This window comes from Canis aureus, chromosome 16 (genome assembly GCF_053574225.1).
Source record: "Canis aureus isolate CA01 chromosome 16, VMU_Caureus_v.1.0, whole genome shotgun sequence".
Lineage (NCBI taxonomy): Eukaryota > Metazoa > Chordata > Mammalia > Carnivora > Canidae > Canis > Canis aureus.
Genome location: NC_135626.1, coordinates 23,200,141 through 23,217,334, shown reverse-complemented (window position 1 = coordinate 23,217,334; position 17,194 = coordinate 23,200,141). Strand labels below are relative to the sequence as shown.

Here is a 17,194-nt window from a genome sequence, read left to right as displayed (position 1 = left end):
GAAGGTGGGAGCAGGTACAGGGGTTTGGGAAGGGAGTCCACCGGGGGTGGGGGGATGCTCCTGAGAGGAGGCAGGGAGGGGCATTGAAGTGAGGTCTCAAAGTCCGGGGTTGCTGTTTAAGGAGTTTGGACCTAGCCTCTGTGCTGGATCAGAAGGCAGTGAAGGGTTTTGAAGCAGGGCAGCAAAGTGGCCAGAGTTGCTGTTTAGTTACCTGCAGGACAGGGAGAAGGAAGGGGAAGCTCAGAGCACTCTTCCGAGTTTCTTACCCCTGGGACCCAGCATTCTCCACTATGACTTTCTATTACTTTCTAGACTTTCTATTACTCGTGGGCTCAGGATTCCTCACAGAGCCAGTTTCCTCCTCCCTTTGGGCTCTGGCATTTTGGGCATGTTCCCAATTGTTCCTCCTCCCTCTCCCATCAAGACAGAAAGCGTAGTGGTTATGAGCCCGGGCCTCAGAATGGGACAGATCTGGATTTAAATCCCGGCCCTACTACTTACTACGTGACCGTGACTGAAGGCACGTGACTTGAACTATCCTAACTCTTATCCTAACTCTATTACCTTATTTGTAAAGTGGAGATGTGATCAGGTGTCCTCAAGGGCATAAAGGAGTTACAGGTGTACAGAGTTCTTATGGCGCTGCCTGACTGTAGGAAGTCTCAATGTGGGGCCTTAATTTTTTCGTGTCTTTTTAAAAGACATATAGTCATTCATACGGGAGGTTGGACACCAACTCGGGAAAGCGTTTCCATTTATTCTAGGGGGGCTCCTAGGGCATCGGGGTGGGGTATGAGAAGGAAGGGCAGCGGCTAGAAGCAAATACAGGGCTGAGAAGGATATGGCTTCCTCCCAGAAGAATTTGCAGGGAGAAATTGGAGTTTATGGACCCTTGTGGGGTCAACAACAGGGTCACTGAGAGCTTTTCCTAACTTGACTAAATTGTCCAGGGCACCGTCCATCCTCCATTCTGTCTCAAAATCATTAATGCTTACTCTGCCCAAGGATCTCAGACTTTATGTCTACTCCCCTGGCCATCACCCTACATTGTTCTACTTCAGCCCAAAGTGGACTAGAAGTACAAATTGTGCAATATTCACACTCATACCTTGGTGCCAGGCTTCCCAAAAGCTTCTCCTGCTAGGAGAACACAAAGCCATAGGTTAATTATGGGATTTATTCTTTGCCTTCAGTGGTAGGTCATTTAAAACATTATTTTTATATAAAAAACAAGCAGCCACAGTATTAACATAAAATGCAAAATATGCCTGCATTTAACATTCGGCTAAGTCATTTTGCTTTTTTTTTTTGAGTCACTTTGGGCTAGAACTTACACCAAAGAGGCCTGCTCACTCTATCATTACAATTACTTTGGTGAAAAAGTTTGAGAGGCCCTGTCTTTAGGTCTGTGCCCTGTCTTAAGCCTCACGTGGCTCTGGCTCAGCTGGGGATGCCTGAGGTACAAGCGGAGACTCTGGGAGAGCACATGTGTAGGTCTACTTGCAGCATCTGAGGCCCAGACACCCAAGTGGGTCAGAAGAAACAAAGACCATGTGCTCCACCCCTGCATCCCATCACAGCTTGAAAACCCCACTGAGCTTTCAGAGGCTGTAGGACCAGATTTTGGAGCCTAAGATCGGAAGTGGAGAGTGAATGAACCGATGGAGGGAAAGCCAGAGGCTGGATGTGAACATCCTCCTCTAATACCTATATGGTGGGAGATGCTGCTGAGCAGTTCTCTGGGTCCCAGAGTGCTGGGGCAGTCCTGTTTCAAAGCAATACTTCAGGAGACTAAGTACATTTGGATCCAATCAACCCCCAAATCAGCCTTCCCCTTGTTGGCAGCATCAAGAATGGCAGGGCAAAAACCTAAATGAGAAACTGAGATGGCAAGTTTGCAGCCAACTCGGAAACTTTTCAAGAAACATCCTTGTTGCTAATAACATGTCTGGGGGCTGGCTGGGATTCTAGGATTAGTGCTCAGGAGATAGAAACGGGTAACAACGGGGGAGGTGTGATCTTTCCAAAGTGCCACACCAGGTATTAAAATAAACAGGCTCTTGCCTCCTGGAGCTGGGGGTGGCAGGGAAAAGAAATCTGGGTCCAAGCAAAATCAGAAAAAGCATCAATGCATGAGGTGGGAGTAGAAAAGCTCAAACCCGGGAGTCCTCAACTGTTTTCAGGCTTCAGAAACAACGTACCTGAGATTTCAGTATTTCCTAGTTGCCATTCTGGGGCTGAGAAGGATGGTGCAAGGGAAGGTCAAAGTCTGCGGGCCAGCGTGCTCTGCTTTTAGTTCTACAGACTTGTAACTTGGGGGGCCTAGCAGGTCAGGCCATTGGCCTGGTGGAGGGCGGGGAGGGCCTGTTACAGAACTTTCAGTAGAACTAAAAGGGAAATCTGTAGCGTCTTGGGGTAAGGACATGCACAGGGAGTCAAAAGATGTGAGTGGCTCTGCCACACCTCACCTGGAAGATGGGGATAATGCCGGATTCATGGGGTAGTCAGGTATCATGGGCATAAAAAGTGCTTTACTATTTTTCCTTTATTTTCCAGTATGTTTCCGGGTCACTGGCATTTTATTTGGCAACTTAACTTTTTTCTTGGTTATTTTTAAAAACTGAAGTATAGCTGACATACAATATATCCGTTTCAGGTGTACAACAGTGATTTGACAACTATGAAATATTCACCACGTATGTGTAGTTACCCCGTCACTATGCAAAACTTTCACATTGACTGTATTCCCTATGCTATTCACCTCCATGACTTATAACCAGAAGCTTGTACCTCTTAATCCTCTTAGCCTATTTCACCAATACTCCCCACCATCCCAGTGCTTTAGCATTTTTCCACCTGTTACAGGAACACCAGCATTCCTTTAAAAGTAAGTAGGCAAACAGGTGTGTCTTTTGCAGGCAGTTGAGGTTCAGCTGCGCAGTAGAAACACCTGAGGAGTTTTTAATTTTTTTTTTTTTTTTTTGAAAGGAGAAGCAGCGGGTGCGGGGCAGGCAGGGCAGGAGAAGCAGACTCCCTGCTGAGCAGGGAACTCAACTGAGTGACTTTGGGCTCAATCCTAGGACTCTGGGCTCTTGACCAAAGCAGAGAGAAGAGGCCCAATGGACAGCCAGCCAGGCACCCCCTGAGTTTTTTTAAACGCAGATTTTTCCCCAGGCCCCGCCCTGGCCTGGCTGAGCAGAAATCATCAGCTTTTGAAACCTGATGTGGTATTAATATGCATCTAAGAGTTGAGTGTCTGTGGGGGCGCCTGGCTAGCTCAGTCAGTGGAGCATGGTACTCTTGACCTCAGGGTTGCAGGTTTGAGCCCCATTTTGTGTTGAAATTAAAATCTTAAAAAAAAAAAAAAAAAAAAAAAGAGTTGAAAGCCTCTGCCCTGAGAGTTTGCCCGACCTGACATCATTCTTAGTTGGTGAATCCATAGATATCTTTAGAAGGCCCGTCTCTCTTAATTTCTTTAACCTTGAACCTCAACAAAGACCATCCTGGCCCCACTATTTCCCAAGTGTCATTCCTGTTACAGCTTGAACTAACTGCAATTCAGCAACATGGTGACAACTAAAAAGTTGCTGGCTCCCAAAGACCGTTCTTTCATGGAGCTTGGACATCCAAGTAATAAAAGCAGCTACTGTCCTGCACACCTAAATGTTGAACACTGTGCAAAGCAGCTTACATACATTTACTCTAGTGGGGACAGGTCCGAGGACTAGTCTAAGGGCATCTTGGTGTTGGATCCCTCTGCCTCCTTCTCCCACTCCAGGTTGTGAGACTTCAGAGGCTGTTGCTCATCAGAATCTAGGGAGGGGCCTCTATCTTGACAACACCTGGGTCTTCTGCTCCTGAGACATACCTGCAATGTAGGTGACTAGACTTAAACTCCTAGGAAAGCTTGCTTTCAGGCACTAATTCTCTTCACTTGAGGGCACCTGAGTGGCTCAGTGGTTGGGCATTTGCCTTTGGCTCAGGTCATGATCCCAGGATCTAGTCTCACATCGGGCTCTCTGCAGGGAGCCTACTTCTCCCTCTGTCTGTGTCTCTGCCTCTGCCTCTCTCTGTGTCTCTCATGAATAAATAAAAATTTTTTAAAAAATTCTATTCACTTGGGAACATTTGAGCCCTGAGTCCAGGTCCCCGAGGCTTTTACACATTTCAAGATGAATCATCCTGGGTAACAGGAAACTGGTGAGTAGCTCTGCTGTGCTGCTTCTGCCCCTGGGACTATGTGCCTAGGACCCTAGCAGGGAATCCAGACTGGCTCCTGTGAGCAATTCCTGCCTGTGGTGGTGGTGGTGATATGGGGCTTTGTTAACAGGAGCCTCCGCAAGGTATAGGATTCTTCCTCATGTCAATCTTAATTCTATCTGGCTAAATCCCTGGGAGGGTTGGGCAGCCAGAAAAAAAAGTTCTAGTAGTATGGTTATTATTGCCCTATCCCTTTTCTGGGCAGCAGTGTTGTGCCCTAGAGTGTCAGTTCTGGGAAAAAAAGTACATACCACAAACTTCATTTTGTGTAAATGAGTTTATTGACGAAGACACAAGGTCAAGCTTCCCCCCTGATCCCCACCCGCCCCAAGAACAGATCCCAACAACCAAAGAATGATAAGCATTCTTAGGTCAACATTTACCCCTCCCACTCCCAGTTTCTCTCCAGAGTCCCAAGCTTCACAACACAGACACACAAAACAGGCTTGGGCGAGGACACTCAGGGAATCTCTGACCAGCAAGAGTTCTGGGCATGTGTGTTTCCCTGCCCTTTGTATGACACCAGCTGATGTTACAAAAAGACACACTGAGGCAGAGAAGAGGAGAATGGAGGGCCATCTCCCCTCGGTCTCCCCACTTCGGCCGAGCTCAGCACGGGCCAAAAGGGAAGCTGCAGTGGAGGCAAATAGGTGCTGTCTCTTCAGGAGATAGGTCCTCTTCCTTGGAGCAGAATCCCTCCCTAAGCGCTCAGGGGTGCAGTGGGAGGCAGCCTCCCCAAGGCATGAAGAATTCCCAGATTGGCTCAGTCAGGTGAGCTGAGAATAGCAGCTGTTACCCATCACTGCTGGGGGTTGAGAGAAGCCCCATTTCAGGGGCAAAGGGACACACTCTGGTATAAAATTGTGTTGTCTGCTTAGCTGACACATACACTTCCTTGTGGAACTAGTTTGCTCTGAGATGAGAACATGGTATTTGTAGTGTGAACCTTCTTCACTGCCTGTATCCAACCGATTCCATGAATGATTTCCCAACCAGGAAACTGTCAACCTGCTTTTCCTTTCGACACACAACCAATCTACCCAATCCCAACATATATTTCCTGTGCTACTTCCTATTCTCCACATGGTTCAGGGTAGGTGAGTGCAGGAAAGAGTTCCTCACCTCTCCCCCATACCCCTACCCCAGTCATTCTTCTTGTGGAGTCTCAAGGCTTTAGAAAACTGCTTTGAGGGGGCCCATTCCCTCCAACCTCTATAACTGGTATGAATCAGGGTTATTTCAGACATGACCGGGCTGTGGGGTGGTTTCTGTTCTTGTTTTCTAGGATTCTTCCTCTTGGACTCACTCTGAGGTCTGAGTCAATGTGAGGCCTGTGGGCCCCAAAGTGCCTCTGACTTGTGTGGGCCATCCGAGAAGAGCAGTGGTGTTCATAGACCTGAATACTGGGTACTAGGCAATGTGATAAATGCCCAGAGATGTAACAGTGTGAACACCGCTGAACAGTTGGTGCTTTGGGCACAAAGCATTCTTTGACAAAACACACCCAAAGTGTTAAGGAAGGAAACTTCACATCTCCCAACCTTCAGAGAGAGGTCAAGAACTGCCTGACCCTCCAAGATGGTCTCAACTGCCATAGAGCCTAAGTAACAAGGCAGATCAGAGAGCTAAAAGGATAAAGTGAGTCTGTGACCTCTCTAAGCTCACTTCATCTCTGCACCCACCCTGCTGGCCTCAAGAACTGGGGATCTGGGAGCATATGGGGAATATTTAGCATATGGGGAAATATTTAACTCTCTCACTCTGGCATCTGGGTTTACTCTCCAGTTATTGAAGATACTCTGATGCCAATGAATGGAGTGCCAAAATCAGTATGGAGTTTGAGAAGAGTCACAAAAAAGCAGGCACAGAGAAGGCAAGAGAAAGGCATTGAAGAAAGGAAAATTAGTGAGACACTCCTGTAGTGAAAACAACATTGATGGGAATTTAGGAGACCCAGTCCCCGCCCTCTGCTTTGCTACTCACCAGCTAAAAGGCCACAGGTAGTTAACATCTTTTTTGCCCTTTGTCTTTTTCCATTTTAGGAAAAACAGGGTTGGATAAGTTAAAGTCTGTTTCAACTCTAAAACCATGATTTTAGATCTGAATTGGACCTGAGAATTAAATTAAATCCAGGGGAGGGAGAGGGGACAGCACATTTTGGTTCCTGTTCCCAATCTCTACTCAAATTCCTTGATCAGTGTTATCTGCAGGTTAGATTTAGGAAAAGGAATGCAGTAAGTTCTAGTTTCTCTCAGCTTTAGTGCCGATGGGCCCTACCTATTTTCTGCACCTTAAAACACCATTCAAGGAAGATCACCATTCCTGACTGCAGAGCTATCAACTGAGATGGTAATAGGTAGGGTAGGGAGAGTCACATGGAAAGAGTTTGAGGAGGGGATATAGAAAAAAAAAAAAAAAAAAAAGTGAAGACCAAAATGAGCAGAGCCAGAGTTGCCACAGATAAGAGAAGCACAACCAGCATAGGCAAATAACTGTATCTCTTCCTCCAGGATTATGTGGTTAATGATGGCCAGTTGTTTAAACACTTTCTACCAGGTACATTATTCCCTCCATCTCTCATATGTACAAAAATATAAAACGATAAAGTGCAGTTTATGTTTCAGTGACACTTTTCCTTGCTTTAATATTTTTTGTCTTTTTCTGCTTTTGGAATGAGCTCTCAATGACAAAATCTGAAACTACTCTCAGAAATGCCAGCCACCGGCAGGTTATGAAGAAGCTCACAGGTAAGGACAGAGCAGCGGCAGGGGGCAGGAGGTGGGAAGTGACAGAAGCAGTGGTTACAAACGTTCACAGGAAGCTAAAACTATCCACAGCTTGTGCCCTAATGTTAGCACAGGTTAGACTAGTCACTACCTTGGTGGGTGGCCTCAGTGTGTTTGGGTTCAGATTCTATGAGGCAAGACGATTTCTTCCAGTTAAGAATTCTTGGCTTGCACCGATCGCGGGGTGGCTGGAGGGCACCAGACCCGTCTGTTAGTTTTTCAAAATGCTGTCGTAGACCTGATAGATATACTGAGAGACTTCAGGAGCTCTACACTTCAGCGACAGCTGTTAGGAGGAAAAGGAGAAGATTAGCATGGAGGCTGGCATTAGTTCAAAAGATATCCCACCCTCAGTTCAAGGAAATCTCCTGATTCAAAGAGAGGAGCTTCCATCAGTCAGAAGCTAAACCAGGAGATTCTGTTAAGAAGTTCTGTGGTTTTCAGTTTCCAATTCAATCAATGTCATGTTGTACTATGTCTTCTACCTACATTCTCAGCACGTCTATGAGGTTGGGAACCATCCATACTAAAAACATCAAAGTAGGGGAATAGCTGCTCCAGTGCTCTGCTAATAGTCACAGGGTTGTTACCAAACAAGAAGGGAAGGGCTAAACCTTAACTTGTTGGTGGTCACTTCCACTACCTGCCCCAGTCTCTCACTCAGACAAGGATGGTTATCTCAGGCCCAGTTCAGGAGGATGTAAAACCAAGTAAAATAAAAGTGAGGTATATCCAAGATACCTTTCTGTATTACAATGAGGATGCAAACAAACATGTTATGGAAGGAAAACAAGAACACAGAGAGAATATAAGCAGACAGCAGTTCATGGCAACAGCTTCCTTATTTACTCACTGCCTCATTGAAAAGGCAAATCATATACTCCTGGTATCACTCCTCTGCCACCTCTCTTCTTCTAGTCTCACAATTACCAAATCAAGATGAAAACATTTTTTTTAAAGATTTTATTTATTCATTCATGAGACACACACACACACACACACACACACACAGAGAGAGAGAGAGAGAGAGAGAGAGAGAGAGAGGGGCAGACACAGGCAGAGGGAGAAGCAGGCTCCATGCAGGAAGCCTGACATGGGACTTGATCCTGGGTCTCCAGGATCAGGCTCTGGGCTGAAGGCGGCACTAAACTGCTGAGCCACCTGGGCTGCCCAGGATGAAAACATTTAAAAAGATTTTAATGTTACACACTGAGGTTTTCACTGTGTGGGTCCATGAGAACAAAACTTAAACCTAGACTTGAAATCCTTGATTGTATCAGAGTAGGCAAAATATTATTAAAAATAACATAATAATAGATGCATGCAAACTGCCTTTAGAACCAGAAAATGTAACATCTGCTTTCTGCATTGCTGACACTGTTGTCCCTATCTACTAGGGGAGACAGGCAAAACTTGTCTTTAATGATATAGCACTATGAGATTTTAGATTATTTTACCTCTTTATTATCAGAGATACCAGATGATTTCACACAGTACAAAAGGTGAGAATATTTTTGGCAAAAATATCAAAATATTGGTCAGCCCCAAATTTCATGAAAAAACTCACATCCTCAAAACTTAAAGTCAAACTTTAAAAATGCAAAACAAACAAACAAACAAAAAAAAACAAAAAAAAACCCCATGGTGCCTGGCTGGCTCAGTCAGAATAGCATGTGCCTCTTGATCTCGGGGTTGTGAGTTCCAGTTCCACCTTAGGCACAGAGGGAAAAGGGGGGGAAGCAAAAAACCAAACAAAGAACATCAAAAAAGGCTCTATTATTTACAGCTTTAATATTAATATTAATATTAATATTTAATATTCAGTCTCTAATGCACTTCCAAAGTTGCTACTTGACATTAATCAAGAAAGCAATTCTGACAAATATAAAAACAAAACAAAACAAAAAAGCACCCCCCCCCACAGAGCCCAAACTCAAAAAAAGCCCCAACTAATTTAAGAGTATAAATATGCATAGAAAACAGCTCCCTATTTGGTCAAAGTTGCAGCTATAGGCATGTCCCTGACTTTCAAGCTCTCTATAGAATAGGCAATTCTGTACCTCTTCCTCCACAGCCTCTCTGCTGTCAATGTTGTGGAAAGTTCTTGTGGGAGAGTAAGTAGGTTCAGAGGAGGAGGAGGAGGAGAGGAAGCTAAAACGAGTAAGAACAGCCTATGGTAGTTAACTCCCAGACTAAAGAGCGGTGGTTCCTCTCCTCCAAATATTTTTTTCCACATTCTTTGTAACAATACTTGAAGATCTACCAGTTGGGAGACTGATATTTTTTTGGGGGGTCCATGACTGAAAAGGAAATGTTGCCTACAGAAGCCCAATCTGCCAAGGCTAGCACTGGGAGGACAGGGGAGTCATCATGGATCAATCATGCCTGGATCGGAGTTTCTGCTGCTCTTTGGGGTGGGGCAGATGGGGGTGATGGGGCAGATGGGGGTGATGAGGAAGAATCAATCAGTCTCTCCCTTTCCCTCCCCTGTATCATATCATACTCCCCTCCCTAAGCCATGCCAATCTTTAACAAAGGGTCAGGTTTCGACTTAAACTTATCCTTTGCTTTCCAACTAGTATAACGAAGACAAGCTAGAATGAATTTTTAAAAAAGAAAGAAAAAGCATTTTGCTAAATCCTGAAGAAAGTACAAGGGAAACATACATAAAGAACAAAGCAGCTAAATAATCTGACTTATAACATATCCACTTCTGGTTTACAGTATGGAATACAAACATACTTTTCCATCAGAGACAAGTTATCTTCTAAATAAGATGCAGCAACTTGGGAGTGATAGGGCCTCATCCTTACAAGACAAACATACTTTCCTAATGAAATACAGTAAGAACTGGGTAAGGGGTGGGGAAAAGTGATTTATCAACCTCTTAGGAGGCTAAGGAACCATCAGTCCTCATGCATTAGTACTGGCTCAACCAGATTTCTTCCTTTTTTTTTTTTTTTTTTTTAAGATTTATTTATTTATTTATGAGAGAGAGAGAGAGAGAGAGAGAGAGGCAGAAACACAGGAGGAGGGGGAAGCAGGCTCCATGCCGAGAGCCTCACGTGGGACTGGATCCTGGGACTCCAGGATCGCGACCTGGGCCAAAGGCAGGCGCTAAACCACTGAGCCACCCAGGGATTCCCCCAGATTTCCTTTCATGAATATTGTAATGGGTGTTTAGCATGATGGAGGGAAGGGAATGGACCTGAGGGATTCTGAAGTCTGCAGCACCATTTAGGGGAATGGATTAGGTCTGTGTCAGATGTTGTGATGGAAAATTTGGATTGTTCTGTGGGCAGAAGGAACCTAGTCACCAGATGGATGGAAAACAGGAAAAAGGAGAAGGAAGTATAAACAAATTTACCATTTATAAATATAAGGAAAGAAGAAGGTGGGTATGGCTATAAAAAGGCACCATGAGTCAGGGCATCTGGGTGGCTCGGTGGGTTAAGCATCCAACTCTTGGTTTTGGCTCAGGTAATGACCTCAGGGTTGTGAGATCAAGCCCTATGTTGGGCTCTGTGCTCACTGGGGAGTCTGCTTGACATTCTATCTCTCTCCTCTCCTTCTCTCTCTCTCTCAAATAAACTAACAAATCTTTAAAAAAAAGGGGGCACCATGAGAACAAAATCCCACTGGATTATTTCTTACAAGTGCACATAAATCTATAATTATCTCAAAATAAAAATTAAAAAATATTTGGGGGGCCTTTCCTTTTGCAGCCATTTCTGAAGCACCAACAGCCAAAATGAAGTTCAATCCCTTTGTGACTTCTGACTGGAGCAGGAACCATAAAAGGCATTTCAATGTACCCTCCCACATTTACAGGAAGCTTATGTTTTCCCCTCTTTCCAAAGAGCTGAGACAGAAGTACAATGTGCGATCCATGCCCATCTGAAAGGATGATGAAGTACGGGTTGTGTGAGGACACTTTACAAAGGTCAGCAAATTGGCAAAGTAGTTCAGGTTTACGGGAAGAAATATCTCATCTACACTGAATGAGTGCTGCAAGAGAAGGTGGATGGCGCAACTGTCCATGTGGGCACTGACCCTGGCAAGGTGGTTATCACTAGAGTAAAACTGTACAACGACTGCAAAAAGATCCCCGAACATAAAGCCAAATCTCACCAAGTAGGAAAGGGGCAAATATAAAGAAGAAACAATTGAGAAGAAGCAGGAATAAAGGAATCTTCTATATGACTTTAAATAAAAACTGTCAAAATGAAAAAAACTATATATATAGGGGAAGAAATGACCTTCAACAGGTGGATGGGTAAACTGTAGTACATCCATATAGGGGACTACTACTTGGTCATGAAAAAGAACTATTTATGCATTAACAACCTGAATGAATGTCAAGGGTATTATCATAAATGGGGAAAAAATCTCAAAAGGTTTCATACTCTATGAATTTAAATTTATATAACACTCTCAAAATGACAAAATTATAGTAATGGAAAAAAGCATGAGTGGTTGCCTGCTCTTAGGGCTGGGTGAGAGTCTAACTATAAAGGGACAGCAAGAACATCATTTTTTTGTGGTGATGGAACAGTTCTAAGTCCTGCCTGTGGTAGTGGTTGTATAAATCTATGCACATGTGATAAGACTGCGCAGTGCTGTCTACTTCCCAACCACCACTGTCAACAACAAACAGTAATGTACGACCTGGTAAAATCTGAGTAAGGTCTATAGTTAATAGTGTTGTACCAATATCAATCTCCTGTTTGAAAATGTACTATGGGGGCGCCTGGTTGGCTCAGTTGATAAAGCATGCATTTCTCAATCTCCAGATCATCCGTTCGAGACCCATGCTGGGCATGGAACCTACTTTAAAAAAATGAAAGAAAATGTACTATGGGTGTGTAAGATCTTATCAATGGGGAAAACTGGGTGAAAGACACATGGCAACTTGGAACCACTTTAAAAATTTTTGTGGGTCTCAGATTATTTCAAAATAAAAAGTTAAAAAAAGTTAAATTATGTTTAAGATAGTGACATTAAGAGGTCCTTTTCAAAATTCTCATTATCCTTACAATGAATACGGTAGAAAGGGTCAGGAGATGATCCAAATTCTAAGCACAACATACCTATCAACAAATTATATGATCTTGAACAAGTTGCTAATTATTCTTTTTTTGGAGGGTGAGGGAGGGAGAGAGAATCTAAGCAGGCTCTGTGCTGGGCGTGGAACCCCCATCATGAGGCTTGATCTTACAACCCTGAAATCATGACCTGAGCCAAAATCAAGAGTCAGATGCTTATTTGAGCCACCCAGGCACCCCAAGTCACTAATCATTCTTAACTCTGGTTTCCTTATCTTCAAACTAGGAGTAATCATATGCTTCTTTAACTTAACTGAGAAGAAAGAATATATACAATAAAATGAATGATAAAACAAAACAAAACGCACACACGATCTCTCTCTCTGAGCACATTTCTAAGGAAGAAAAGGGAGTTATCTCACAAGATCTTGGTTTTACAGAGAAGACATGCCCTTCCAGGAACAACACAGAAGGGCTTTTTCCTTTCTCGGGGAACTCAAAGTAAATGATGGGGTAGTTTCTTTCCAAAAAAGATGAGATTGTTGGAGGAGAAGGTGGGTGGGAGGAGTGTCTACTTCATGGAGGAAGCCTGAAGTTTCCCACTCACAAAAATCTAGCTTGATAGAATCAAGCCCATGTGCCTATGCATGTACACGTGCGTGTGTGCATGCACGCGCGCGCGCACACACACGCACACACTCTTCTAGCTGCTTCAAGGGAGGGAACTAGTGGGGAAAACACCAAGAATTCTCAGTTCTGGGTGGTAGTATTCCCTTGATGTACGCTAAAGAAAACAGAATTGGCTGTTAAAATTAAGGAATGCAGCCACAGGCTTTTCTCTAAAATGCTCCCTTAATCTCCTGTTCAGCTTTTTCAGAGTTACTCAATATTGAACTGTATTCTCCTCTGTCCCTTCCTTCAAAATAGCCTACAGAAACCTCAAAGATAATATAAGAATAAGATGTTTTCCCTCTCCCAAGGGCTTTTATTTTACAAAATGTGATGACAAGCAGCATCCTTTTGGGAGAGTCATTAGAGCAAACAAATGTCCGGTGCCTGCAGGGTCAGTCTCTGTCTTTCCAGGCAATCCCTCCTGCTCTAAAAATATTGCCAGAACTTTAATTTTAGTCCAGTATGGTGCTGAAGGAGTCTTCCACACCACAGTCCCCTTGTAGTCTTCCAAAGGTGTACTACAGTTTTGGTGCACCTTTCTCAGCAGACACTTCGGGGCATAGGATGCTGCTACAACAGGGCTCACAGGTCTATGACTCTGACAGCCTTAGCAGCTCATGACTGCCAAAAGCAGGAAAGAAGGCCTTGTCAAAATGAGCTATGTCAACAACCCTCTCAGTGGCTTGTTAGGGCACCACATGCACAGAAATGCTAGGTGAGTATCTTGAGTAGCTCAGCCTATACCAGGGCAAGTCCACAGCCCTCCTTAGGAGAAGGTCTTCCAAGGAGGTGACTGGGGACTTCTTAATCAATGGCTTTTTTGGCTCTCTGGGGTCTGAAATACCTCCCCCAGTCCTTTCCACAGTGCTAAACAATTAAACTTCCCTCCTCAAACCCATCCCATCTGGGTTTCAAGAAAAGCCTTACCGTATAATTTGGGTTTCCTGGCTGGATACGTAGTTCAGCCAAAATCCAGATACCATTAGTGAGCTTCAGGGATTGGTACAGCATGTCCTGCCCTTCCACATTCCTTTTGGCAATAGTATAAACGTTGTTGTTCTGTAATTTGCTGGAAACAGTGTCTAGAAACACAGATTCAAAATCCAACACCTTCAGTTAAAATATCAAACAAATGCATTTAATTTTTCTGACGTCCTCATGTCCTTACGAGCCACATGTCCACAGTCTCCTGAGGAGTACCATCACACATTTCAGAAAGCCCTTCTGCCACAATAGCGTAGGGTGAGGAAGAGGCTCTTTAAGTGTCTAACAGATTCCAGGGCAGGAAACAGAGTAAGGTGCAACTAAACATTAGTGTAAACGTTACCTGTGGAGATTATGGTGAATCAGCAGAGTTGGTGATCTTAAATTAGATGCTAGACAGATAAAAATGCTCCGAAGAAGACAAAGACAGCAATGGGTGTATGGGTGGTGCCACAGTGACTGCCATGTTGATATTCATTTCTGGAACACTGATCCTAGAGCTACAGGGATACACAGACTGATGATCAAATCCACACTTACTCCCCAAGTCGCTACTCACTTCACTGTGAGCCACTCTGGCCTCAACTGCCAGGATTAGAAAAGGGCACAGAGTTGCAGAAATCCTGCAAGTCAAATTTATTAACCTGGATGCTTAACAGTTTTTTTTTTAAGCAGGTAAATGATTTTTTAGGCCTGTAGGGAATATCATGTCTCCAAATGAATAAAGAAAAAGTCTTAAGCAAAGACTTTGATAAAGACTGAAGGTGTGCTAAGATGAATGCCACCAGGTTCTATATGCCCTGAGCCATGACTGCTAGTCCCAGCAGAGGCCTCTGCAGTTACCAACCCAGGGTGAGAAGAGGCTGGCATCTGAGGTCTTCCCTGTAACTACCACATCAAAGAGACATGAAAGTCTGGAATGAAAGGTCATTTTGCTCTTCTTGTTCTCTTACTGCTCAGAGGAAAGATGCTGAAGCATCAGAGAAAGAAACTTGAAAAATAGAGATGATACACACTGCTTTGTTGATAGTTTATGATGTTCATTTCTCATGAGAATTCTAAATTACTCATGCTGACTACAGGAATTCTCCACATAAAAATCCATCCTATTCTGTTGTGCTCTCTAGGAAAGGGATGCAAATGATGGCTGGCCTCTCTGCTCTGAGAGAGGAAGCTTTCTGCGCACAGGGGTCCTGGAGCATTTCATCCCCACACTTCCCACGGTACATAATGGGTACTTGCCATCAACACCTGTGAATAAACCTCTGGCTTCACGGCTGGAGATGCCGACACATGTATTGCCAAAGGCATTAAACACCACCTACTTGGATGTGAGCTAATTTTGGAAGCAGTTCTTGCTCCTGTGTCTTTCTCCAACATTCAGACCAATGAGAGCTCAGGGAAGGAGGCATGAAAGCCCAGTCGTTAGACATCTGCACCACATTTAGCTGTTACTTGACTCTTTTCCCTTTTCCCTCCAAGGTTTTCACTAACACCAAGCAGAGCAACTATAGCTTAAGAACCGGCTTTCTTTAAGGAGCTAGAAAGTCTATCTCAGGGCTGCTATATGCAATACTGTTGGAGGAGGGGCCTCCATGTGCTTTTTAAACACCTTCCCGGGGGTCAGGCAGTTCTGCCACCTTGCTTCCCATAATGAAGGGCTCTGGCGGCTTAGACAGAGTTGCTAAGCAACACCACCAGCTGGAGTTTGGCTAATGCATTTTGACAGGAAAGTCTTGTTTTCAAAGACATGGGGGGGGGGCTTGTTTTAAGTTCTAAAAGCCATTCCTAACTTTCAAGGCTCTTGCCCATTTCCAAGGAAACAGAAAACACACACAGGAGCCTTTACTGAAGAGCTGCCTTGCTGCACAGGCACAGACACGTTCTTAGACCATGTATACAGCCAGGCCCAGATTCCTATAAACTTCTCATCATTTCACCACTTACAGAAGAGAGGACAGGCTAAGAAATGGAAGCACAAAAACATACTTCCAGAATCAGAAAACGTGGCAAACAGCCAGGTATAATAAACAAGCTGAATGAAGGTAAACTTTAATACATTTAGGAAACATTCTGGCCGGAGACCTGGCTCTGCCCCTACAGAATGGCTGTATAAGATTTCTACCAGAAACTAAATGAAGGGAGGGCTCCAGAACATAAGTATGTGTGAGTCAATTTTATAAATCTTAGATATTAGGTTTGAGCCTGAGGACGCATAGAAGAAAGGGTAATCAGACTATGCTAAATGTTCTTATTAAGAATAGCAAAGGGGGAAAAAAAAAAAGAATAGCAAAGGGAACCAGATTTAAGGAGGCTTCCCAGCCAAACTGAGATACACTTCTGTTGTTTTTTTTAAAGTTTATTTACTTATTTAGTAATCTCTACACCCAACAAGAGGCTCAAACTTACGACCCTGAGATCAAGAACCACATGCTCTTCTGACTGAGCCAGCCAGGTGCCCCTTGATTGGAATATACATACTTCTTGATAAAATGCCATAGTTTTTCCTTTCATCTACCTGAATCCTGGGAAATAAGATGTCATCTTACCACTGTTGTGAGAGTCTGAGAATGAGAAGGCAATGTAAAGACATGGAGATTTGCCTCAAAGGATACAGTAAAAAAAAAAAAAAAAAAGATGTCAAATAGGTTTATACTTGCTTCCAGATGTGATTTCTTCTAGTTCATTTGTCTTCTTTCCCAAAGTTGGCTCTTTGAGTCTGAGGAGGTGTGGATGTGGTCTTCATCTTCCTACTGTAGCTAAGGTCACACTTTTAGCAGCAATGAGTGAGGACGGTACTTGTATTAGAGAATGGGAAGGGGAAATTTGCACTTGGGGCCAACCAAGTCCAAAACTACTCTGACTGCTGAAAACAACACTTTATACCATTTGAGCAACCAAACCATAATGCTGGTCAGCGAAGCCTTTCATTTATGAAATGTTCCACAGGATAGAGAGAACTACAGCAAAACAGAGAAACAGAACTCACCCCTACCAAAGTCCCCACACCAGAAGAAAGATCTGTTCCTAACTGTAGTGCCTAACTTGTACATATAGATACAACATGCCACTGAGCTTTTCAGAATAAACAATTATAAAAACAGGCTTGTAAACTACTTGCTGGAAAGATTCTCTTCTAGAGCTGCAGCTCATTCTTGTGCTATTAAGATAGTGGTGTCAGACAGACACTAACCCCAAATGTAGCTATCATGGTAGGCTGCTAAACAGATTCATATAGAACTCCTGACACCACTAGAGATGATAAGTGCTAGCAAGCAGGGAGATCCATACGGTAGTGCCTTCATGATTTAAAGTTGTCTAGTGTTTATACAACTAGTGGTCCCACAAGCACCCCTATCATACACATCTTTCTATTAAAATCGGATTCATTATTAAGGCATGGGAAGAGGGTTTCTTGTTTCTTCTCTAGAAAGAAATAGAAGAGCA

The 17,194-nt window shown here is 43.8% G+C and overlaps 1 protein-coding gene and 1 pseudogene across 1 annotated transcript in view; one reads left to right on the top strand and one right to left on the bottom strand.

Annotated features, from left to right (window-relative positions):
- Positions 1 to 6,740: 6,740 nt before the first annotated feature.
- Positions 6,741 to 17,194, bottom strand: part of AP2B1 (adaptor related protein complex 2 subunit beta 1) — a 131,746-nt gene continuing 121,292 nt past the window's right edge. The window contains exons 21-22 of the mRNA XM_077852219.1: positions 13,691 to 13,845; positions 6,741 to 7,332 (exon numbers count right to left, since the gene is read on the bottom strand). Coding sequence (XP_077708345.1) covers positions 7,258 to 7,332; positions 13,691 to 13,845 — 230 coding nt within the window. The 3' untranslated portion in view covers positions 6,741 to 7,257. The remainder of the gene's footprint in view (positions 7,333 to 13,690; positions 13,846 to 17,194) is intronic.
- On the top strand, positions 10,786 to 11,310 carry LOC144286139 (large ribosomal subunit protein uL24 pseudogene; annotated as a pseudogene).